Raw genomic sequence first — 24,456 nt, 5'->3', positions numbered from 1 at the left:
ATATATATATATGTGTGTGTATGTATGTTTGACAATTTCCTGAAAACCAAACAAACTGTGTGCCTCAAATTATGTTGGGTTCCTTAGTTTGGGAACCACAGGCTTAAGATATGACGTCACTACAAATTTCTAGAAACATCCGTCAAGTTCCGTTACTCAACTAACATTTACCGCAATGAGAAAAACAATGCGCGGTCTTTGGGTGAAAAAGGGTTCGTCATCAATGCTGTTTAGTGCAAATCGGTAACTGCAACAATTAGGAATTAACAGTATCCAGGTTGTCTGCGTAGCTAATCATCCGAGAAAGGCTGGCGGACATTTAGGTCAAAACCACAGACCGCCAGTGTTATTAATTATCTGAAGTCAACGTCCCTTTGGTTCTCTCTCTGGTGAAATGAACTCTGGACCAATTTAGACTGACCTAGCTAGCGTAAGATACGTATACTGTAGGTTATTAGCTAACGTTACCCAACAGTTCATACAGATTAATGGCAGATAATGAACTCACCTGTCGGGATTCCCAGTTCTTTGCTTCCTCTCCCGAAGCCTCGAATAACCTCTCCCCGGCAGAAATACGGTAGGCTCTTCATGACTAGCTTCCCGTTAACCACTGGCTATCTTAGAGAGCGGCTACAGAATGACCTCGAACGACGCAAGGAAGGCGGACTGGCTAATCAGCAGAAACTCTTTGACAGTTAGCTAACAAAACTAAAATCTTACCCTTGTAGCGTTCTAAGTCCGTCCTTGTATTTAGCTAACGTTATATAACTTCAGCTGCCTGGTTGGCTTGCTCGAGTTGGATAAAGTTGATTGTCAAACACATTAAGCAACGAAGGTAAAAGTTCACCAGGTATGCTAGCTAACTGTTAGCACCAATAGAGGCACCCTGTCCTTAAAACGGTTTATCCTGAGATTTTGCTCGTCAGAGTTTGCTTGTCCGTCCAGGTAGGTCCACTCACGGTGAGAATAAAGCCCTGGTGCTCACAGGTAGTACTAACGCTATATTACATGTGTTGCAACGTTACGTTACACATCTGTCTCGGTAAAGCTTTTGCTGATGTCATTGACCGTGTGACCAAAGCGAAGTTACGTGTTGCGTTCACCGTTGTAGGAAATATAGCAATTAAAAATGAGGCATTCACTGACACTGACCCATCTAAAGAAATTCGTCCCATATTTTCATTTGATTGTTTTGAAAAAACGAGGTGTTACTCTCGGGCATTGGGAGTACACGGCTTGTTCTTTATACGTCGTACTTAACACTGTTTAGAGTGTAGGAAACATTTAGCCTACTTAACTTGATGGTAAGCCTACATAGGAGCTACCAATCCCGTCAGCTATAGATTTGCTGGTAACGCTAGCTTCCTTTGGCGTTTAAATCTAACCACAAGAGGGCGACATGAGGACTATTCTTTCCCAAGCACCCAAATCATGAAATCATGGTTCAACCAGACCTCAGTGATACCCAGCCACTGATGTTGCCAAGGTTTGGCTAAGAAGCCTACGTGGAAAGATTGTGGAGCAGCTCAACTTATTTGAACCAGCTGAACCTGAGAATGTAACGTTAGGTAGGATCCCAGCCTAGTTTTGGGCGAGTGAGTAGGGGAATAGTCCATTTCATAGAAACTGTTGGGCCGAAATCCTGCCCTTCTAGATTCTTTCAGGAAGAAGGCTTCAAGTCCGTAGGTTGGATAAAAGAACGTTTATTACAATAGAATATATTCCAGAGACAAGGTTACAGAGAATTATGCATCCATAGCTCTCCCTAAGTTTGTCTGACTCTTTTCCCTTTCTGCATGATCTTATGTGCACAGGGGGGTTCAGTTGCTACCACGTGACATGTTTGTGCGCTGTGTTTTGTCTTCAGAAGGTTGGTGCCTAGCAGAGCTTGGCCTGCAAGATAGATAACAGGTCTCAGACTGCTACTGGAGAGGACCTTCACCCAAACACAGGACGTGTCCCAAACCACCCTTGGCCCTGCTTTTCAGAACTAAACACACTCGGCAGAGCTATGGTTGGACACATTGTACCAAAACAAGCTATTATAAGGTCACAGTAAACTTATGAACTATCACACTGAAACCAAGCAGACTATGTGTAATGCTTTTGCTCTTTAACTCAAAATATAATGAATTTAACACACATGATTAATATAATGCACTAAGTGAATATAATGTTTATGCGCACACATGATATGAATACATTTTATTCCAACAAAACCCAGTAAATTACACCAGTAAACTTCAGCTGCAGCATTATTTGAGAGGAGGACCTCAACTACAACGCTGTTACAGACAGTGTTAATTCTGTTTAATCTAGCTTTACATAGTCTTTATATTTTTTCACAGAGTCCCTGATTTCCTTTTTTATTAGGCTACACAATATTATGTGTCTAAAACAATTAAGGCCTTAAAACCTTGATGCATGCACTGCTGAGTAGTTCTGTTATAGAGGTTATAAAATCTAAGTTAAAAATGTCTGATGGAGGGTTTGTCCTCTAGCACAGTAACCTAGGCCTACAGGTGTTTTTCTAGTTAGCCTATTGCTTCTTGCCTATCTCGGCAAAGGATTATTTACTATCCTATCAATTAACTATTTCAACTGTCTCAGGAAACCTAAGCACCGAAACTGCTTTCATCAAAGTGACAGACAATCTTTTACTAACAGCTGATGCTGGTGATTGTTCGATATAACTCTTCTTGATTTGAGGTCTGCATTTGATACAGTTGATCATTTTTTTTCTATTTAATCGCTGTGAACAACTTGAAAAGTGGGTTAGTAACAGGGAGTGTCCTGAGCTAGCTAGAGTGTGATCTAGACCTACTCTATCTGTAAAGTTTCTTGAGATAACTCTTGTTATGAATTGATACCATAAATAAAATAAATTAAAATTGAATTAAGCTGTAAGCTTTAATGTTGTGTATTTACAGTATTTTACAGTTTTCTGTTGCACGGCTAAAAGAACCTGTGAACGTACACGTTCCACCAAAACAAGTTACTTCCCAAGGCCATTTTGCAGATGCACTGTTGCTCCATCCGGCCCTTAGCATCGCCCAAGATGATAATGATTGGTTTAAAAAATGCAATTAAACCAGAGCACGTTTTCTCCCCTCCCGGAATGCTGTGTGGAATAGCCAGACCCTCATCCACAGCACTGCAGAGACTTTTTAAAATTCAAATTCAAATAAACTTTAAACAGTGTAGAACAATTTATGCAAGTTTAAAATAACCCTAATTATGTCATCAAGGTTATCTTAGCTTGATGTTGATGATTTTTTAAATAAAGGAGTTTGAAAAAGTGGGCATTTTTGTGGCAGAGCTGTGTAATGACATTTTATTTTGTATTGTTATGGTTATCTGTCTTTATGTCATTGCAGTCCTGAAATGTTTTTGTTCCTGTTCTATGTAAACCACGTTGTAACTTTGTTTTAAAAACATGGAAAATGTACTGTACCAAACCATACCACATAGACAGAGGGGAAATTGCTTAAATCAGTTGATAGTGTGCTTTTTTTATATGGGATTAATTTGTGTTTACTATGATAATACAGGGTGTCAAAAAGATGAATTAATTAACTGTGACTTAATGATAAAAAAAGGAGTCAGTACAGGCGGGGTACTTTTTGATTATTATGCAATGAGCAATGTGTTTATTGTGGTGTAAGACTGTTGAGGAGAAACACATCTTTAATAAAAAACATTCAACATATTCACAAGAAATTAATACCTTGCATGCCACAAATGTATGCAAATATAATAAAAAGTTAAATGACCAAAATAAACTATGACTTAAATTGCATTTGTACACAGTTCTGCTTTTAGGTGAGTAATCAGATCAGAGTAATATCAAACTGTAGCAACTGAAAGCATGCAACACTGCAGCTACTGAGAACTACGGTGGCGCTGAGAGCTCAACGCACCGCAACTTTCAGGAAGAAAACACAAGCAAAAACAGAAAACTATGCTGAAATTTGCAGTGCATTTCTGTATTTGGTTGTTTTCTCACTTTGCTGCGCATGGGTTGATAAATACATGTTTTCTTAATTTGCTTGGGTTTTGTTGCAGTGCACTGAGCTCTCAGGACCAACAGAGATTATTGTAGTATTTTCACAGGTACATAGAGTGGAAATAGAATAGCCTATGATAGCCTTTAAAGACAGAAAGTGTTGAATGAGATAGCGACATAATGTAACACTGTGACAGGAGGCACCTACACCCTTGGAAACTATTCATTAACCAGCTTGACACTCCTTTTTCATGCCATTTCAACAGAACAGACAGTACAAAAAGATTATTTTATGTGTGGATCATATTTTGGGTGCACCTTGATTTCCTAAAATTACAATCTAAATTGAGCATCCCTGTGTGGCCGGGTTAGCTCAGACACACATATACCAAGAGGCTTGTGCCTCTACGCAGAGGGCCGACCTGAGACGATTTCCTGCATGTCTTCTCCCCTTTCTCACCTAAACTGTCCTATCAATTAAAGGCAGAATGGGCTGTAATACAACTTATGTTTGCATGTGTAAAGATATTAGGTGAAAGAGTCATGACCCTCGCTACGGTTGCTGAGGATCCACACTGATTAGTACCATGGTTACAAAAGATACAGATGGCAACTGACAGGGTAGAATAATATACATGAATGTAACAAAACTGGTTAGTAATTCCTCCAAAGTGAATTACATAAGAATCTAAGTATTGTTCAAATTAAAATTTGGTCAAAGAAAACAAAAGCTAGAATGATGTACACAATTAAGTGCTGTGTAAGGTACAGTAATACAGGATAAAGCATCTCCCTTTCAGGAAAGCGAGTCTCTGACATGTACATGTTCAGCACTCTCACATTCGTACTTTCCTCAAAAAACAAGCATAGGCCTGATATTTTGTACCACAGATTCTTTCTTTCTTACCCATTGCAACAACTATGTGCCGTACACATCATGCTGCAGGCTGGTTTATATTCAGATATGCTGTGGTAAAGTACAGCATAATGTAGGGAGAAGATGGGCAGCAGCCAGGTATCTTGTAACTGTCAAACAAAAGACTTCCCCGTCTTGTCAGCTCTGAGTGGGAGAGAAGATGAGGGGAAAAAAGCATTGTAGTATCTTTGTCATCGAGGCATTAGAATTAAACATTTACAGCAGGGGGATTTCCAATGATAAACATGATATGTGAGAAATTAAAACAGTAGTCAAATCATAAACTGCGTGTCTCTGCAAAAGCTAAATAGGCTTGTTGCAGGTGGCAAATACCCTGCAAACAGGATCTTCTAACACACACAGCAGTTAAGTGTAAACACTCTCTTTATCTCTGCAGTGTCCGCATGCTGTTTGATTGGGCCAATACCTCTTTTTTTCATATGGGCAATTTCTTTTGTTCTTTAAATATTGGGAAAAATAAATATCAGTCATTTTCTTCTTTGTCTCTGTTAAATTGACTCACTGACAGAGAGCAATGGCCCATTACTTACTTAGCTGCTGTGTCTTGCAATTCTGTATCCAGTCTGGTTTAGCATTGGGTTGGAGGGCAGAGAGCAAAGATTAGTGAGGGAGGTAAACAAGTGTCAGGGGGAAACCATAGTGTCAGTACACATGCAGTTACTGGAGATTAGTAGCCTGTGCTCACTCTGCACTAGGAAGGTAAATAGAAGGAGAGGAAAACAAGCATCAGTGCGTGGGAGTGATCAAGGTCAAAGCAGAGACACTCAAGCCATGGCCCCTTAGATAATGGAGAGAGTTAAAGTTGGATTTAGATTAGCTGTGATTTTTCCAAGGACTCTCTCATTTCCACCAAAGCATCAGCAAGTGTGTTAGTGAATGTTTTAGGCAGCCTGTCAGCTGAAAACAGACTTTTTTGACATATTAATAGAAATGGCTGAATAGTAAGTAATCCTAAAAATCATAAACATAAAATCTAATGTATTCTGTTTTTCATGGCATTCTATTTTTCACAGATTCTGTCCTCACCAGTAGCTGTGTATATGTCATCTCAGTAGCAAAGAAGTGCGACATTATAGCACTGGAGGTTATAAATACCACCTTTCCTTAACCTTAAACAACCTTTCCTAAACCTTAACCTCATACCTTATAGCCACTATGTGTTTTTTTAACATTTTTTTTACTTTGGGGCAATTGTGTTACCTTGCATTCCCGCTGGATTGTTGCAATATCACAACAGCACGTCACAATAAAAAACAAAAGTTGCGATATCAAGAGAACAAACAAAAATCCATCTTGTTTTGTTTGTTTCAAACAATGCGTTTATGTCTGAGCAACCGTTACTTGGACCAATCAGCGTCCTGTGAGGAGCTACTGGCAGCTAGGTTGAGGTTTAGGTGTGTGTGACGACACAGAGAGGTGGCTGCTCGTTCAAAACAACAATGTCGACTCCTAAAGAGGTTAGCTGGTAGTGAAGAAATCTGAATTGCCTGTTTTATTATGGACAGATGATTCATCCTAATAACCTGCCAAGCATCTTCTAAAAGTGCCTGCCCTTTTCAAAAACAGTTTCCAATGACGGCTTCTCAGATGGTTCTGAGTAACAAATCATCTGGTGGGTCAGGTCAGTGATCTAGTGGTGGGATCAATGAAGCAACATACAACAATGTACACTGCTACTCTGATGTTGCTGCCAGTTATGAGACAGTCTGATTTAAACTCTACAGAGAAATCAGTATTTTCCAGTTTAGAGTCTATGCATTATGCACCATGCATTGCACGTGAATTGCATAAGATACCGTCAGACCAGCCTAGCTTGGTGAGTGACTATGTAATAACAGTTGTTAGTCAGCTGTCTCAGGGTTTATACTGTTGGTTCATTAGATTTATACTAAAATGTCACAGATGAAAGGTGAAATTAATCAATTTAAAGGGACAGCCACATCCCAGACTGAAAGAAGTAAGAAAATCAATATCTGGCTCATTTTATGTTGTATAAGAAGACAGGCAAAGAGCAGTCAAAGGTTAGTCCCAGCATGAGAAAATTCAAAAGCGTTTTTTTAAGGGAGATTTCTACACAACCAACTGATCAATACAGGGAGGTTAGGTGATTTACCTCATGCATGCAAATTTGTGTAAACCCCTCTCCTCGTCATACCTTGGGGCAGAGTGAGAGATTTTTTAGTTCACAAACAGTCGCTGAAAACAAACGATTATACGACTTGTCTAAGCTTCCACAGTTTTGACAAACAGGTCAAGTTGACTGCGAAAACTGGAATGGAGGAGGGGAGGCATGGTAGTTAATGTTACAATGTTCACATTGTCACTCTATGCAAATAATGATGCCATTAAGTGGTATTCTGGGGACTTACAAAAGGTCAGAAACTATCGGCCTATCAGCATCCTTCCAGCCATCTCAAAAGGTGATGGAAAAAAATAGTGTCAGAACAATTAATTACTCACCTGGAATCCAAGACAATTCTAAATCTTATGTAATTTGGTTTCAGGATAAAAAAACATTCTACTAAAACAGCCTGCTGCTACTTCCTTGAAGTACTCAAAACAAGCCTAGATCAAGGAGGGAGTGGTGGAAGCAGTTTTTCATTATTTAAGGAAAGGTTTTTGACACTGTCAATCATGAAATACTGTTAAACAAACTGGCCAGCTACAACCTCTCCACAAACACAAAAAGCTGGATCAAATCATATCTGAGTGACCGACACCAGTGTGTGAGGGCGAATAACACTCTGTCACCACTTAAAGCATGCACACTGGGAGCACCACAAGGGTCGATCTTAGGACCGCTGCTATGCATTATATATATTAATGACTTATCATCTGTATGTGGTGACGTTGACATACTAATGTATGCTGATGATACGGTTTTATACACTCATGGGGAAAATGCAACAGAGGTTTCTATAAAACTAACAAAGGCAATGCATGGGGTTGCTGACTGGCTGCACAATTCCTTTCTTAGAATGAACGTTGACAAGTCTGCCACAATGTTTTTCACAAACAGGTGCAAACTTAGAGAATATCCTGACATCTTTGTAAATGGGCAAATATAAAAAATGTGGACTAATTCAAAAATCTGGGTGTCACCCTTAATCCAACTCTCACCTTTAAAAAATATCTCAAAAAGCTGGGCAACACACTGAAATTCAATCAAAATACAGAAACATAAGAAATTCCCTTACTGTTGAGGCATCAAGTACATACCTGTACCAATGATGATTCCACATTTTTTATATTGTATTTGAAGTTGGTCTCAGGCATGTAAAACAGCCCTTAGGTCATGTTGAGTCATTATATGAAAGATTCATGACAAAAAGCAATGTCTTTACCATCACTGTCATATTCTCACTAAATATGACATGCTTAATCTTGAAATAATGAAAAATTAAATTTGGGAGTACATCATTCTCCTTTTTGGCTATAAATCAATGGAATACTCTTTCTAAAGAGCTAATTTCATGTACAAACTCATTTTCATGCTTAGCAAGGCATTGGTTGTTAACTAAGCAGACTTGCTCCCACTAGTAAATTGATGTGTTACATTACTGTGTGTTTCTGGGGAGGGATAGGGGGACAATAATGTCTTAATTATTACTTAATTTAACTGTATTGTATATGTTGAACTGTAAATACTTTGTATTTTAATGTGCCATCTACCTGCCAAGGGACTACGGGCAGAAATTAGCAATTTGCTACAACCTGGCACAATACATCTATTAATGTTTTTGTATGCACTGTCCCTGTTCAAATAAATAAATTACAATTACAAATTACAATTGTAAGCTTTCAAGATAATCAAATAAATACAAACTGTTTTCACACATGGTGGAAATGTGTGACCACCAAAAAATTAATGTTAACAAGCAGACTCACTTTACAATGCTGGGTGGAATGTAGACAAACTCCATTGGGATGATTTCCCCAAGCTCCTGCAGACTGTTCACATACTTGATCTTACTGCTAAACTTGGAGCTGTAGAAAACAGAAACCATAAAAGTTTGCCTCAGTCAGTGTTGTAGTCGAGTCACCACTGTCAAGTCCGAGTCAATTCTCGAGTCTCCAGTGTTCGAGACTAAGTCCAAATCCGAGTCACCAAAGAAGTCAGAGTTGAGGCAGAGTTGACTCACCATTAACTGAGTTGGAGTCCTAATCGAGTCACAAGTCCAGAGAATAGTGACTCAAGTCCAGTACTCGAGTACTCCATCACTGGCCCCAACGTGAAGCAGTTACATTTATTTTTTATTACCTTTACACATAACAATAGTCAGAAACTTCATCCAACTTCCAAGTCCTACTTCATGAATGTTCAACTCCGATTTCATAAATCCTTGACTCAAAGTTGTCAGTGCGTGAGTTCAGGTCCAGTCACAAGTCTAGAGAATAGCAACTAAATAGTTCTACATTACTGATCTCAATATGGTGCAATGTAATGAAGCTATAGCATAAGTTCAGTCAGGAAGTCTATCCTTTTGCATGTTAGGCCTGTCGTTTTATTTTTAATGCATCCTGCCATTAATTAGAGCCGTAAAGGGTGATCTGTGGCGGTTTCATGTAATAGATCACAAATGATTCCCATAGATAGTGAAATACTGTATCCCCGAAACTGAAAGAGTTGTAAGAATTTCTTTTCTGTTACATACTGGTGGCATGAATATATATAGTTATTGGTAAAGTTAAGAGTGCAATGCGTGCACTTTCTGAAATAAAACATGTGATGTACGTCCTGTCCTGTGTGATGTGTTTGTCATCTACATGTTAAGTACAACAATGAGACCTTATAAAGGGTCTGGTGATTCCCAGCAAAGTCCGTATAAACCAGGAAGGATGGACGATGATGAACATCTTAAGGTTTTTCTTCAGTCTGTGGGACAGGAGGAGAGACAGAAGTGGTGCAAAAGATTAGCAAAAGTTTTATTTATGAGTATAACTCATAACCGTTCCTGCTGGTTGGTATAAAGTATGTTTTAACGTTTCACTGATGTTATTTACTGTCTGCCATCTTATTTAAATGTAAATTTTATACATTAATAAAATGCCATCAAATCTTCCCACAATGGAGGGAGAATATTATTGTCCATGGCATGTACACTTATTCTGTTAACGATTCCACAATGCAATGTGTTGCGTTCCATAGATGTGCCAAACACCTGTCAGAGCTAAATTAAAATGATGATTCATTCAGTCTCAGAAATCTCAATTTACTGCTAACTATAAAGTAAACTACTGCTTGTCTATTAGATTGGTAGTAGCAAATGAGTGAATGAGGGAGTGAACTCTGACGCAGCTTATAATCAGTGACATCACTGTTGTAGAGGCTCAATAACCTTAGGCCGGCTGCTAACCTGTTGTGCTGGATACTGTTTAGAACAGTTATAGTCAAAAGGTACAAGTTAATTCATCACACATTTGTTGTTGAACATTAGAAAAAGGTTTGTTTATTCCAGTCAGAAACATTTGATATGTATGCCCCCTGCTGGTCTATTTATGAAACTATTTTGATAAGAAGTGATGGAACTAATGTCCAAATTAAAAAAACAATCATTAAACATGGGCTGAGTTAAAACTATGTCTTGCATCACAGTGAAAACCTACTCATACAAGCAAATAAACAAGTGAAAGTCATTATGCATTGATGTAAGTTAAGCTGAGCATGCATTATTGTATTCATATAAACTATTTTGTATGAATAAAACGCTCATACAGTGCCTGGCAAAAGTATTCGGCCCCCTTGAACTTTTCAACCTTTTGACATATTTCAGGCTTCAAACATAAAGATATAAAAATTTTATTTTTTGTGAAGAATCACCAACAAGTGGGACACAATTGTGAAGTGGAACGAAATCTATTGGATATTTTAAACTTTTTTAGCAAATAAAAAACTGAAAAGTGGTGCGTGCAAAATTATTCGTCCCCTTTACTTTCAGTGCAGCAAACTCACTCCAGAAGTTCAGCGAGGATCTCTGAATGATCCAATGTTGTCCTAAATGACTGATGGTGATAAATAGAATCCACCTGTATGTGATCAAGTCTCTGTATAAATGCACCTGCTCTGTGATAGTCTCAGGGTTCTGTTGATAGCGCAGAGAGCATCATGAAGACCAAGGACCGAACCAGGCGGTCGAATACTGTTGTGGAGAAGTTTAAAGCCGGATTTGGATGCAAAAGAGTTCCAGCTTTAACATCCCAGGTTCATGTGCAAGCGATCATTTTGAAATGGAAGGAGTATCAGACCACTGCAAATCTACCAAGCCTGGCCGTCCTGTAAACTTTCAGCTCAGACAAGGAGAAGACTGATCAGAGATGCAGCCAAGAGGCCATGATCACTCTGGATGAACTGCAGAGAAATACGCTAGGTGGGAGAGTCTGTCCATAGGACAACAATCAGTCGTACACTGACAAATCTGGCCTTCATGGAAGAGTGGCAAGAAGAAGACATTTCTCAAAGATATCCATAAAAAGTCTTGTCTAAGTTGCCACAAGCACCTGGGAGACACACCAAACATGTGGAAGAAGGTGCTTGTCAGATGAAACAAAATCGAACTTTTTGGCCACAATGCAAACGATATGTTTGGCGTAAAAGCAACACAGCTCATCACCCTCAACACCCATCCCCACTGTCAAACATGGTGGTGGCAGCATCATGGTTTGGGCGCTTTTCTTCAGCAGGACAGGGAAGATGGATGCAGCCAAAACAGGACCGTTCTGGATGAAAACCTGTTGGGTCTGCAAAAGACCTGAAACTGGGAGGAGATTTATCTTTCCAACCAGACAATGATCCCAACATAAAGGAAAATCTACAAAGGAATGGTTCACAAAATAACGTATCCAGGTGTTAGATGCCCAGTCAAAGTCCAGACCTGAATCCAATCGAGAATCTGTGGAAAGAACTGAAAACTGTGTTCACAAACATATCCATCCAACCTCACTGGGTGAGCTGTTTTGCAAGGAAGAATGGGCAAGAACTTCAGTCTCTCGATGTGTTAAACTGATAGAGACATACCCCAAGCGGCTTGCAGCTGGAATTGCAGCAAAAGGTGGCTCTACAAAGTATTAACGCAAGGGGGCCCAATAATTGCAAGCACCACTTTTCAGTTTTTTATTGCTAAAAAGTTTAAATATCCAATAGATTTCGTTCCACTTCACAATTGTGTCCCACTGTTGGTGATTCTTCACAAAAAATAAAAATTTTATATCTTTATGTTTGAAGCCTGAAAGTGTCAAGGTTGAAAAGTTCAAGGGGGCCGAATACTTTCGCAAGGCACTGTACATACAGTACATACACTGATATTGAGTGAGGAATATTTCTAAAGTCTCTATTTTCTTAGGAGCATATTAACAGAAAGGTTTTACAAAGTTGATTTTTTTCACTTTTGCCATTGGAGGTTGTTTTTCTTTCTTTTTAATCAAACAAATGTTATTTGAAATTATTCATTACAGTCTGCTTCAGACACGCTGCATAATATAAAAATGTTAGTTAATGTTATTTAAACTCAATATAAATGTATGTAATATATAATGAAAAAGAACGGACCATGTAAAGGGTCCCAGTCCAAGAAATTTACACACAAATACAATGTTTGAGTTGAGGGTCAAATCTTTTTTATGAAAGAAAGAGTGTGTGCCTATGATACTTTACAGTTTATGTGATTTTGTTTGTGTGATTATTACCTTCTGTCTATCATTTGGTAGCACTTTTTCATCCAGGTAAAGCCGGGCATCCTCCTGCGGGGTGTGGCGCCATTCAGGTAAACAATCATGTAATCTTCTGCCACCATTAATTCCAAGGTACTTATTACATACCTACACAGACAATAGAAAACACTGTGTAAGATGAACATTACATGAGGACTGTAACATAATCAACACAAACAAAGGTCTTTTTAATGGGATGGTATAATATACACAATCAATTGCAAATGTCGCTATTGCAGCATATCAATGCACATTGTTCTGGCTTGTTGACATGTCCACAGATGTTTGATAATGTAGAGGTTTCACTTACAGAAAAAGGTTTTCCATTACATAATTGTAATTGTCACAGTCGCTGTCCGGTAGGAAGCATGCTGCAAACACGATGATGGCATTCTGTTCGGCGTAATAACCTTAAACATAAACAGACAATGGGTCTCACTTCCAGTGCATATGCACAAACCTGTGCTTTTGTCCTGTAGAAAACTGTTTTCTCAAAAAAGATTTGAAATTGCTAGCAATTTGCCACCTCTCCCCTTACTGCAAAAGAGGATTGGGGAAATGGAGGGCAGAGATTTCAAAAGTGGCATGGCATATGTGTCTTCAGTTTCCAAACAAGGACATGTTGAGATAAAACACTCAACCTTCCATTAAAGTAGTTTCCAACATTAAGCTGGAATTAATTTACTGCAAGTTTATTGATCCATTTCAAACAAGGGAAAAAACAGCAAGATACAACTGAATGGGGAGCATCAAGTAGAGGGGCATCAGCAGAGACCAAATGGTCAAAAGCTATGAAACATACAACAATTACAGGTATGGATTTTAAGCATTTGTATTTGCATACCTCCATGAGAAATTACTCTTTTGTATGGCTCAATGCACTTCATATCAATGCGATGCTCCTGCTCTCCAATCATCACGCTCCTCCACAGCCTGTTTTCCCTGCTCTCCTCAGCTGATCTGTGTCCTGCCATGGCATCACTTGATGCGGCTCCTGCACCCAGATTAGACTCTTTTGAGTTCCCTGTTTGTGCCAAAAACATAGACAACATAACATTATTCCATAACATTATATTTTGCTGTACTTTCGTTTGATAATATACAATGTGAGTGTGTCTGTCTGCAAGTCCTGTTATACATGTACGACAAAGGTGGGCCCAACAATGCTGGCCAAGAGTTTGTCAGAAAATTATATATATTTTTATATATATATATATATACAAGTCTATTACCGTTATGTAATTGCTACTCTCTCCCTTGGTTGTGCGGCTTCCAGTGCATTTCATAAATTAGAGCTTTTATCCTTTTTACCCTCTGTGCTGTGTCCAGGTGAAAAAGATTTCTCTGAGGTCTTGTTGATTGTCATATTCTTTATCCAATCAGATTTCCCCCTCTGTGCTGTGTCCAGCTGGAAAAAAAGTCTCTGAGGCCTTGTTGAGTGTCATATTCTTTAGCCAATCAGATTTCCCCTCTGTGCTGTGTCCAGGTAAAAAAAAACTAGCAAAACTAGCTAGCATCACATAACCTTAGCAGTAACGTTAGTTCCAGTTCTTTTTGAGTTTTAGATGCAATGTTAATAAAAAAAAGGAGGAGGTACTTTTTCTTCAGATGATGAGCAGCTTTTGGTAAGTTTAATGTATTTTTCTGACTTTTCAAAAAATTATTTTTACTAGCTTTTACTGCTTGCTTTAGATTGCTACTGCTGCCAGTGTCAGTGGTCGCTTTGCCCCTGTGTGTGTGCGTGGAGTCATGTGTGTTGTTGAGCCCCAGCAGCTTGGCTGGAATTTGTGGGAAAGACTGTTGATGGATGGACTGTTGATTGTGTTATTTTTATTATTAATTGTTTTGTGGTTGTTGTGTGAGTAAATGTGACCGTTTTTTTGTTGTTTATTTTTTAATTACATTAATTTGGACTATATAATGCAGCATGCTGCCATACTGTGTAAAAGTGATGGCTTCAGTCACTTGTATTAATGTCTCTGCAATAGTGTAATGAATCTCTAGGTGTTGAATTTTGTGTTAAATCACTTTATTCCACACGATAATGTCCTAGTGTCATGGTGAGGTTATCCAAAGGTGGTTCAATTGCTGTAGGAAAGTACTGAAGGTGCAGGTGTAAAACACACGGCCCGCCAGATGTGTGTGTCTGACCGTGTCTGTTGAACTCCAGTGAGTCAGCCTCATCAGGTGTGTCTTCATCTATGTTGACATCGAGGTCATCACCAGTATCCAAGGCTTCGTCCTCTGTGTCCAGGGCATCTTCTGAGAGAAGAGACCCCTCACTGCAGTCCAGTGACACATTCATTGGTGGAGCTGCCAACTTTCTCCTTTGATTGGACCCACCTGACAGATCCGCCGAGGATAATGGATCTGTTCAAAGAGAGATGGTTTAACTATTTTTCTTAGTTTCTTCATTTGCTTATGTCTTTTTCAGAGAAAGGTTGTCGATCCACTGTGACTGTATTTTCGCCACATGTGACCGTCTTGGAAGAAACGTTGTTATTTCTATAGATTAAGTTACTTTTTATTGTGTTCTTAAAAAAAATGTATGGATCCCCTTGACATCAATTTTTTTTTGGTGTTAAAAGTTGACTTTTATAGATTATCATCTCACATGATTATCTGGCAACAGAAGACAGTATTCAGCGCAGCAGAGATTTTTAAAATGCATTAGAGGAGTACATTCATCTTTGGTTACGCATTTGTCAGTTAATCCAAGTAAGCCTCCTTAATCATGATAATAATTTCCTTTAGACTGCTAAAATATGTGTTAAACACATTCAAAACATTGATATCCACCTTATACCTGCCAACACTTTTAACCTTTAACCTATAATGTGCAACAATATGTCATTAGCACTAAAATATCCAACGTTTTTCAATAACAGGAGCCATATGGGATTAGTTTATCTCGTTGTATATTTACCTTCTTTGTTATCCCTCTCCTTAGCAACCTCCTCACTGGAGGCCATCATGCCTGCTGCACCGTCTCCCTGTTGGGATTGTCTGCTCAGAGGCACAGAAACGCAATAATGAGCCACAACATAAATTATCATTGCTATTACCGCTACCACCATAGGCACAGCTACGCATAGTATTGGGCCAAATAAGCCAAAGACAATCATCTACAAAGAAAAAATAATCAAAGTTTTCCCATGACATTGAATAAGGAAGAGTTGCAAATCTGTTCATTTCAATTTGGACATAAAAGATTACAGAAGCAGACAGACAGAAAGCGACTCACTGCTTCATTCCCAGCCTGCACGTGTGGGCTGAGGAAACAATACTGAACAGTGTTGCTACCTCCCCCCAACCAAAGCCCCTCTAACAGACTCTAATTAACATAAGGCCTGTTAACAATAGAGGGAGGCAGTACAGAGAAACCATTACTCATGATCATAGAAGCAAAGACATACAAACACACACACACACACGCTTTTTCTTCTTTTTTCTTGTTTTAAATTTCTGTGTCAGGACACCTACCTTTCCCTCCCTCCGTCTTTTCCCTGCAGAGAGACTGAACCACTCTTTTCACAATCAAGTCACATGACCCCTTGATCATGAAAAGGTCTGCTGTGTATACACGCAAACACAGAGTGAAAGACAGTGGAGGGTTGTGCACCCCAAAGAGGGGGCATCTCATCAGAATTACAAAGTGGGGCAAAACAAGTACCATGACGCAACTGCTAACAAGGAACATTAAAACTGCCAGTATGCGCACACACACACACACACACACACACACACACACACACATTTTCATTGAGAAAAATATATCTTGGATAAGGATAATATGAAAAGGGAAGCAGCATTTGGCCCCTCCTGTATTTCCCATAATACACCTGAATAGCATTTTTTGTATAGGCCTTCCCTGACTGATGCCCCAGCACTGTTACTATACTGTAATTTAATTATGTTGGTCTATTCTGTCTATACAACATCTATTGCGTATCTATCCGTCCAGGGATAGGGATCCCTCCTCGGTTGCGATTCCTGAGGTCCCTCTGGGTGTCGTATGCTGGACAGATTGTAAAGCCCCTTGAGACAAATTTGTGATGTGTGATGTTGGGCTATATAAATACAACTTACTTTACATGTCTTTCAAACTTCCCACCTGCAGATTGGAGTGAACTATTTTTGCATTTACTTTTTTAAATTTATTTTTCAATAAATATTTTTTTTTCAATTGGAAGCTATGTTAGGACGGGATCTGTTAATGGCTAGAATGGACAGTAGACATATAGGCATGTGAGTATTGTTCTAAGACAGACTAATTATGACCTATCCTTTAAGATGGGGGTCCACACCAGGAAACAAATACAGACAAATTTCTGTACATTTTGCAATCTACATTAGAAATGGACCCATTCCTTCTTCTTTATTCTTTCCTACATGTATAGTGTATCCTGATGCAATGTCAAATCAAATACTTTTACACACACTTATTTAGGCCAGACCTATTAATTCTTGGCTGCTGTGGTACAACGGGTAAAAATGTTATAAGATATCTAAAGAATTGATCAGTTTTAAAATGATCTGTGCTGCCGCTTTGTGGTAATAAACAGTAGTGCAGCTTTGGCCTGTGAAAAACCTAAAAAAAACGCCCACTGTTGATCTCCCTCTCTTTTACACATTTATAATGGACAGAAAACCCCCAAAATCCCGCTTTTAAGAAAGACCAATGAATGAAAACCTCTATCTGAAATTACATTGTTGTCGGTTCAAGTCCCTGTATGGACCAAAGCACGGAGTGTGGATTGGTAGCTGGACCACTTCCCCTTCTGGGCACTGCTAGGTGCCCTTGAGCAAGGCACGGTACACCCCAATCTCTCAGGGCGCTGGTCCAGCTGGCAGCCCATTCACTCTGACATCTCTCCATTTGTGCATGATTAGGTCCTGAGCATGTGTGTATTTCAGGCCTGTGTGTAGTGATTACTAACAAACCGAGTGTAAATTGTAATTTCCCCACTGGGGATCAAAAAAAGTTTAAACTACAAATTATCAAGATGCTAGCTTGCAAAGGAGATGGACCTTTGGCTGATACCAGTAGGACATATTCAATCCCAGAGAGCAGACTACTGGACCTGTTGAACTTACTAAGGGGCATAAGTTATTGCTAAGTTCGAATGAGCAAAAGCTCACCTTGAGTGAAAAAAATGAACTTATCCCTCCGGCATATATTGCGCATGATCTTCCCTCTTAGGATGGACACATGATTGGTAGACTGGCTGTCTGTCAAACTGGTAATGAGCGTGGTCTGACTCATACTGACTCTGGCCATCAGCTTGATACAGAGAGCACTGAAGTTCAGAGGTGCATATGCGTCATCTCCATACTGGCTTTCAGCCATATATTGAAACTGGGAACCTCGATTATCCAAGCTGTACTCGGCATTATCTCCAGGTTCGTAATAGCTCTCAGATCCTACTGTATAGCTGTGGTGTGAGTTATAAACTCAGCATGGACATCTGTGGTGTTTTGCCGGCTGTTGGATTTAGTATACAGGAAGGGTGGGCGCTTTGGTTTTCAGTTTTTTGGTCAATGTGGTGATAATTGTAGCCATATTGGGTTTCACCTTGAGTTACATTCTCACTTTCTGTCCACTTGTGTGCAGCATTGTCGTTGGTTGGCTGGGAGGAAAGCTGTGAAGTCACATCTTGGTGTCATAGGGGATTTGGGATCAGTGTAGAAACAAGGATACATTCAGAAAGAATTGTAAATACAAATGATATGCAGTGAACCTCATCCCTCTGTGTCTGGTATTTTGTATGGTCTATGTATTTTTTGTTTAAATGTGATTTTTTTTTTTTTTTTTTTTTTTTAAACTTACATACAGTATGTCAAACACACATTCAAATTGCCCAGTATACTCCGATTAGGACAATTCAGTAGTCTTTGGGCAATTTATGTTCTTCAGCTTGTTAAATACACTGGTGATTTTAGATCTTAATCTTAGGTACACATTAAAGCATGTGAGTGTTGTGATATACATTTCTGCCATTCTTGCCATTATTATACAGATTGACAGGTTATGCATCAGAAAATGCAGCACTGCCCCAGCAAAGGCAGGTGAAAAGAAGACTGGTAGCCAGGAAAATATGGATGTAAACAATGCATGTTTTAACAGTTGCAAACAAATCTGCTTTGCAAATGTTTTCTGAGCAGGGAAATGCATTCAACATGTTTGTTAGGCCTCAAAGACACACACATGTTGTATTGGTGAGTAACAGTCAATGTAAACAGAAAGTTTGCAAAAAAACTCCAAACAATGTTTAAATCCACAAAAAACTGAATGAAATAAGATTCTGCTTTACAACTAAATATCAAATGCCATTCATTCGTATAAAACCATATCTTGTAAAAACAAACAGAGAGGTAAACAGTCTGCTTTACATACAGTATATTTAAAACAATTACACAAAACCAAACAAACACATTCCAGCTACATGGGAAAACCTTTATTGGCTTGCACACATACACTCACACCCACACCTTGTACCCTAAGAGAGCTAGGGGAGTTGTTTCCATTAGCTGTGGTGGGGCTCCAGCTGTAATGAGGCAGGTAATGCATATTTAATGAGGCGTAAACAGATTTATAAACACACACACGCACACACAGAAGCGCAGATCAAAGCTGGCTGCTGAACACATAAAATACACCCACATACAAATGCACAGTTTGTTTCTTACACACACAGACACACACACACACACTCACACACAGTCACACCACTGATATTAATTTCACATCCTTTCTGTTAGTCTTAGTCCGTCACTCACCCATGCAACACAAACACACACACACACACACACACACACACACACACACACACACACACACACACACACACACACACACAGATCATCAGACTCAATTCCTCAGGAGGGCCTTCTAGCTCGATTTCGAAAGTCTGTTCAGCGATACTAATATTCCTCTGACATATAGTACAGACCATTGAGAAAGCTGTAGAGACAAATCCAACAGAGGTGTGTGTGTGTGAGTGTGTGTGTGTGTTCATTTGCAGAAAGTTGGTCATGAACAAAAGCAACAATGCTGCAAAGATACTTCTACATATTTCCCTAGCTTATCAGCACAAACTGTCTTAGGGTGGAGGTAGAAGTTTCAAAGAGCATGGCTAGATATACAGTAGATAGAAATTAATATATATATATACACATATTTTTTTGCAATTTGGGTTAAACAACCTTTGAGTATAATGTCTAATAACTTTAATATTGTCTATTTTTATGACGATAATTCATTTGCTTTTTTCTTTTTTGTATAATTGTACTGACTTTTTAACAACTTTAAATGTTACAAAACTAAAAAAGCGCAGAGCCTAAGACATTGGATTTGATGTGCATTGCTTACCTTGAAACAGGTGAATAGCCATCTTGAGAAGATTCATGATCTCCAGTCTGTTGTTCAGTCGACCAATTATAATAATCAACAGCCCTCATAGGTTGTCGATTATAGTAATCCACTGTATTCTGTAGGGATCTGTCCCTCTTTGGTTCGAGTGATTGCAAATCTGTTTGTTGCCATGAGGAACCTCCAATCAGCTCCTCAGTGAAACTAAGCAGATCAGAAGATCCAAACTGTTGTTTTTCCTCACTTGCACTTTGTACTTCTGAAGTCCATGTTGGCAAGGTAGTAAGCTCCTTATCAGTTCCCTCTTCCTGCTCTTCCTCATCATTCTCCTCTTCCATCAAATCTCCAGAAAATGGTAATCCAAGTCCTCTGTCAGTAGAAATACCAGATTCACTTAATGGAGTGCCAATCAAAGAGCTTGTGTGGGAGACTGAACTGTTGGTAAGTAGAGGGGATTGTGGTTCAGATGTTTGTGGTGCGTCCTGTCTCGCTAACTGCCCCCCCCAGACTTGAAAGTCTGGTGGAGGTGCAGAGGGTGACTGCCCACCCTCATCTGAATCTTCCATTGAGATCTGTGAATGGACATAAACTTCCTCTCTGGTTTTCAGGAAGTGATCTGACGGATATCTTAAAGATGGAGACACACTTCTGGCCACAATGCTTGATTTATCATCATAGCTTCCTTCTTCTACCTGTGTTTGACTGTAACCTGTTGGTCTTGAATCAGACTGATATAAAGCTTCAGAGTTATTTTTTGATTGGCTGGGACTGACAATTTCTGGCACGTAATGCTCAGTGGCATCATCAAGACTTGCTTGGTAATGAGCGCATAAGGCCGCTTGACTTTGCTCTGTAACTTTGCTATGTGTACTGTCAGTTTCTCTGGTCATTTGTTTTTGTCTACTTTGTTCTGTGTTCTTCTTATGGTCTCTACTTGCAGCTTGGGCATGGGTTTGCAGTACTGTGGCAGCATAGGAAAGCATGCTAAATGTCTCCATGGACTTTTTTGTACCTTTTGATTGCCTGTTACCCTGTTTAGGCCTATCGTGGAATTCTCTCTCAGCTTCTTTTACTGTGCCAGACACAATGATGTAATCCATTTCTAGGCCTGATGACGAATCCCCATCAGAATTGGACCTGAGTTCGTCTTGACTACCTGGGTGAAGGCTGTCGGGGCTATACTTTAGTGTGTCTCTATCCCCCCCAGAGCTGGAGCTTAGAGACATGGCTTCTGTTGTTTCACCCACCACATTTCCAATGCTCCAATTGCCAGTGCCACATTGGCTTTCAGTGGTAGGCCCATCTTTATTTTGGGGCATTGTAAATGACAGAACATGTTTCTTGGAAACAAATTCGTCCAACTCAAAAATGCTTGGGGAAAATGATTGATCAGCCTGGATTTGAGTCTCAGCGGCTTCTCCTGGACTTGCATGATGATTGGCTGAAGTGGTCTGAGTGACAAGGGAGCAGTCCACCAGAACAAATGGGGAATGATCCGCTTCCTCTGATCCTTCTCCACTTTTGTTGTCATACTTACTCTCACTGCTGGTCATGTGACCCAACTCACTCGCTCCCTCAAATAGGAACACCTGGTTGGTTGGCTGTTCTTTGTCTAAAATGACTGCTCTGTAATCAGTCTGTCCCAGAGGACCATTCTTTTCGTACTGAGTGTGCCTCTCATCTACCTGTATAGGTTTTGTCACAGCTACAAAAGGGCTAGACTGCTGTTCTAGCTGTATCATGTGTACTACAGGGCTAGGATAGGTCTCAGGGGAGGATGTCAAACTCCAAGTGCCAGCTCCTACATTGTCATATTCTGAAGTAGAGGTGACCATGCTAGGGACAGGCAGGTCACACATGTTAGTGCCTTGGTAAGGAAAAGTCTCATCTTCTGAATGTTCAGATGCCAAGTTCTGCAAGACACACTGTTGTCTCTGAAAACTTTGGATGTCACTGTCACCTGTTTCTTCCTCCTGTGTTCTACCTTCTGCTGGCTCTATGACTATTTTCACATTGTGTTCGTAACCTCTCCACCCCAAGTCTTTGGGTGTCTGACAAAGTAATTTATTTATACATATCTCCTCCTCTACAGCTTTTTGTTCTTCCTCCTGTTTGCATGCATGTGTCTCGGGAGAATCGCTAGCATCCAATGATCCCATGTGACTCAGGTCCTTTCCATTTTCAGCTCCTTCTGGGCTTGTTATTGTGGACGAGCTGTCTTCCTGTATGGTGGTGTTCCACATCACCATTCCACCGTCAGAGAATCCTAGCGGACTTTCCACAGATGTGCCAACGTTGGGGTTCCCCCCACAAAAAGAACCTGAGTTTCCAGACAAGTTCTCAGGGGTCGTGAGAGGTGATAGACTGTCATCCCAGATTGTCATATTCCACATATCTAGTGATTCAGGGTAAGACGTGGTGGTTCCACTATCCGATTTGAGAAATCCCTTCTGAGCTGAGTACGTCCAGAAGTCTAGGAGCTCCGTCTGTCTCTCTGCTTTTTCCCCCTGTACCCCTTCGTCGTCTTCTTTAGATGTGTCTGGAGTTAAAGTTAGGATTGATTTCTTTCTCGACAATGAGGATGTTTTTTCTTTAACTCCAATGATATCAGCCTTGCATTTTCCAGTTACCTCCGCTTCCGATGGTGTCAATTGCAGATAAGCCAAAGTGACAGGGTTCCATTGATCGTTACGTACGTGATCTGGGTTCCAGGTGTCATAGTTTTCAGTCTGCTCCGTGATCAAACTAAGCTGGGGTTCAAGGCTCTTTTTCTTCTGGTGGGCATTCTCTGACTTTAAGATCTCTTCTCTGCTTTCTTGTTCTGTAACATAATCAACGGAGTCTTTCCCTCTAACTTCCTCCACAATATTCTGGAGGCTTTCAGATTCCTTGGTCCTATTCCAGGCATCATTGTCATTTGAGGACAATGCCCCTTGTGTGTCAAAGCCAAGTTCTTCCCAGGTCTCTGACAATGACGATGACACACTGTCCTTGTGCTGCAGGCCATTGATCCTTTCAACTACATCTTCTGGAAAAAACCTGACCCCGCACCTGCTGGTTGGGCGGCTACCTACCACGCTGTTGACTGGAGTTGGAGGAACCACAGTTTCAATCATGTCATTCCCATGGATTCGACCATGGTGGTCAATGGAAGAATTTCTACTTTCAAGCCCGCCAAATGAATTGGGAGCAGAGAAATCCAGCAAGCTCAGCTCTTCAAGTTCTGATAAGCTAGAGCTCCCTGCTCTTCCAACTCCTTCATCTCCTCCAACTCTAGAATTTTCCAACTCCCCTCTTCTTGGTGTAGACTGGTCACTGCTATGTACTGGGTCAAAACTAAACCGGTCAAAGTTTTCACTCTTATTTCTGCCAGAGTGGTTCTTCCTCCTCTCAGGTGGAACAGGTGGGGAGAGGGATGACAATCCCAGGGGAGAGGGGTTTCTCAGAAAGAGTCCTCCTGGCCCTGCAGCTTGCCCTCCTGCTGCTATAATTTCACCGACTGGGCTATCATCACTGAGGAACACTGAACTCTCCTTGGAAGAGCGGCTGCTGCGAATGGTTGTCAAACCACTGTCAGGGCTCACAAGCTCCCCACCAGCACCAACTCCTATACTTCCTGTGTCTTCTTCACCATCTGCCATCACCCTATATACATAGATAAAACAACACTGTCAAAAAATTGTGACACTTTTTGCCTAAGGTCTATGAATAAATAAAAGTCAATCTTCAAATTTTATGTTTTGAAGGCGTTCACTGACACTGGAGGAAACAAAATCAAAGGGATGTATTTAATTACCTTGCTATTGGCACCACATCTCCAATGCCTCCTTCAGCTCTCTCTATGTCGGAGCCATCCATGTCATTGATACCAGATGATCCCTGGGAGAACTCCACGCTGCCTGCCACTCCCTCTGTGGAAGATGTCCTACTGCTGGGGTGGCAGGCTAATACAGAGCTCCGCCGGTCAACAAAGTCCTTGAGGAGGCCCTGTATTTCTTCTGCCAGCAGAGGTGAAGTACCAGAAGTTAAGCAGGTGTTTATAGGAATGTGGTAGACCTGGAGACTCTCCCTGGCCTCCAGTTTACCAGAAAGAGACCAGCTGGAAGACTCTTCCAACTCACAGCAGATCTGCAATGAAAACCACCATGTTGTAATATTTTATGTTTTTTTATTTTTACTTGCAAACATTTGACATTTTAGGAAATATGCTTATTTGCTTTCTTGCCAAGAGTTGGATGAGCTGACCGGGTTGCCAACAACAACCTGTGTTGTCCCTGACCGTCACTGCCAGAGCAACCTTCTAAATATTGCACTTTACCCAAACTACCAGCCCACACCTCTTAACACACCTGTCAATTTGCTCTTTTAATCTTCGATAATTTAGCAAAAGTGAAATCATATCTAGTAGGGCTGCACAATTAATCAAATTTTAAT

The 24,456-nt window shown here is 40.2% G+C and overlaps 2 protein-coding genes and 1 long non-coding RNA gene across 10 annotated transcripts in view; 1 reads left to right on the top strand and 2 right to left on the bottom strand.

The window, feature by feature from the left end:
• The window catches only part of rfk (riboflavin kinase), a 3,063-nt gene extending 1,969 nt beyond the window's left edge, over positions 1–1,094 (bottom strand). The window contains exon 1 of the mRNA XM_032516321.1: positions 509–1,094. Coding sequence (XP_032372212.1) covers positions 509–590 — 82 coding nt within the window. The 5' untranslated portion in view covers positions 591–1,094. The remainder of the gene's footprint in view (positions 1–508) is intronic.
• A 3,584-nt stretch (positions 1,095–4,678) lies between these two features.
• The window catches only part of LOC116689702 (uncharacterized), a 47,214-nt gene continuing 27,436 nt past the window's right edge, over positions 4,679–24,456 (bottom strand). The window contains exons 8-19 of one of the 8 annotated variants that reach the window (XM_032516295.1): positions 23,819–24,150; positions 20,023–23,667; positions 15,577–15,656; positions 14,802–15,020; positions 13,495–13,674; positions 12,961–13,060; positions 12,627–12,758; positions 9,733–9,819; positions 8,832–8,930; positions 7,057–7,098; positions 5,474–5,506; positions 4,679–5,066 (exon numbers count right to left, since the gene is read on the bottom strand). In XM_032516295.1, the coding sequence (XP_032372186.1) occupies positions 5,036–5,066; positions 5,474–5,506; positions 7,057–7,098; positions 8,832–8,930; positions 9,733–9,819; positions 12,627–12,758; positions 12,961–13,060; positions 13,495–13,674; positions 14,802–15,020; positions 15,577–15,656; positions 20,023–23,667; positions 23,819–24,150 (4,980 nt within the window). In that variant the 3' untranslated portion in view covers positions 4,679–5,035. Of the gene's footprint in view, positions 5,067–5,473; positions 5,507–7,056; positions 7,099–8,831; positions 8,931–9,732; positions 9,820–12,626; positions 12,759–12,960; positions 13,061–13,494; positions 13,675–14,801; positions 15,021–15,576; positions 15,657–19,499; positions 19,586–20,022; positions 23,668–23,818; positions 24,151–24,456 lie in introns of those variants that run through there. The other 7 variants (XM_032516296.1, XM_032516297.1, XM_032516299.1 and 4 more) reach the window with 7 other exon arrangements.
• On the top strand, positions 8,401–15,179 carry LOC116689713 (uncharacterized). Its single transcript, XR_004332077.1, has 3 exons — positions 8,401–8,700; positions 10,342–10,347; positions 15,168–15,179. It is a non-coding gene; the product is annotated as an uncharacterized LOC116689713 (long non-coding RNA).

Source organism: Etheostoma spectabile, chromosome 5 (genome assembly GCF_008692095.1).
Source record: "Etheostoma spectabile isolate EspeVRDwgs_2016 chromosome 5, UIUC_Espe_1.0, whole genome shotgun sequence".
NCBI classification, from domain to species: Eukaryota; Metazoa; Chordata; class Actinopteri; order Perciformes; family Percidae; genus Etheostoma; species Etheostoma spectabile.
This window is presented reverse-complemented; position numbering and strand designations above follow the sequence as displayed.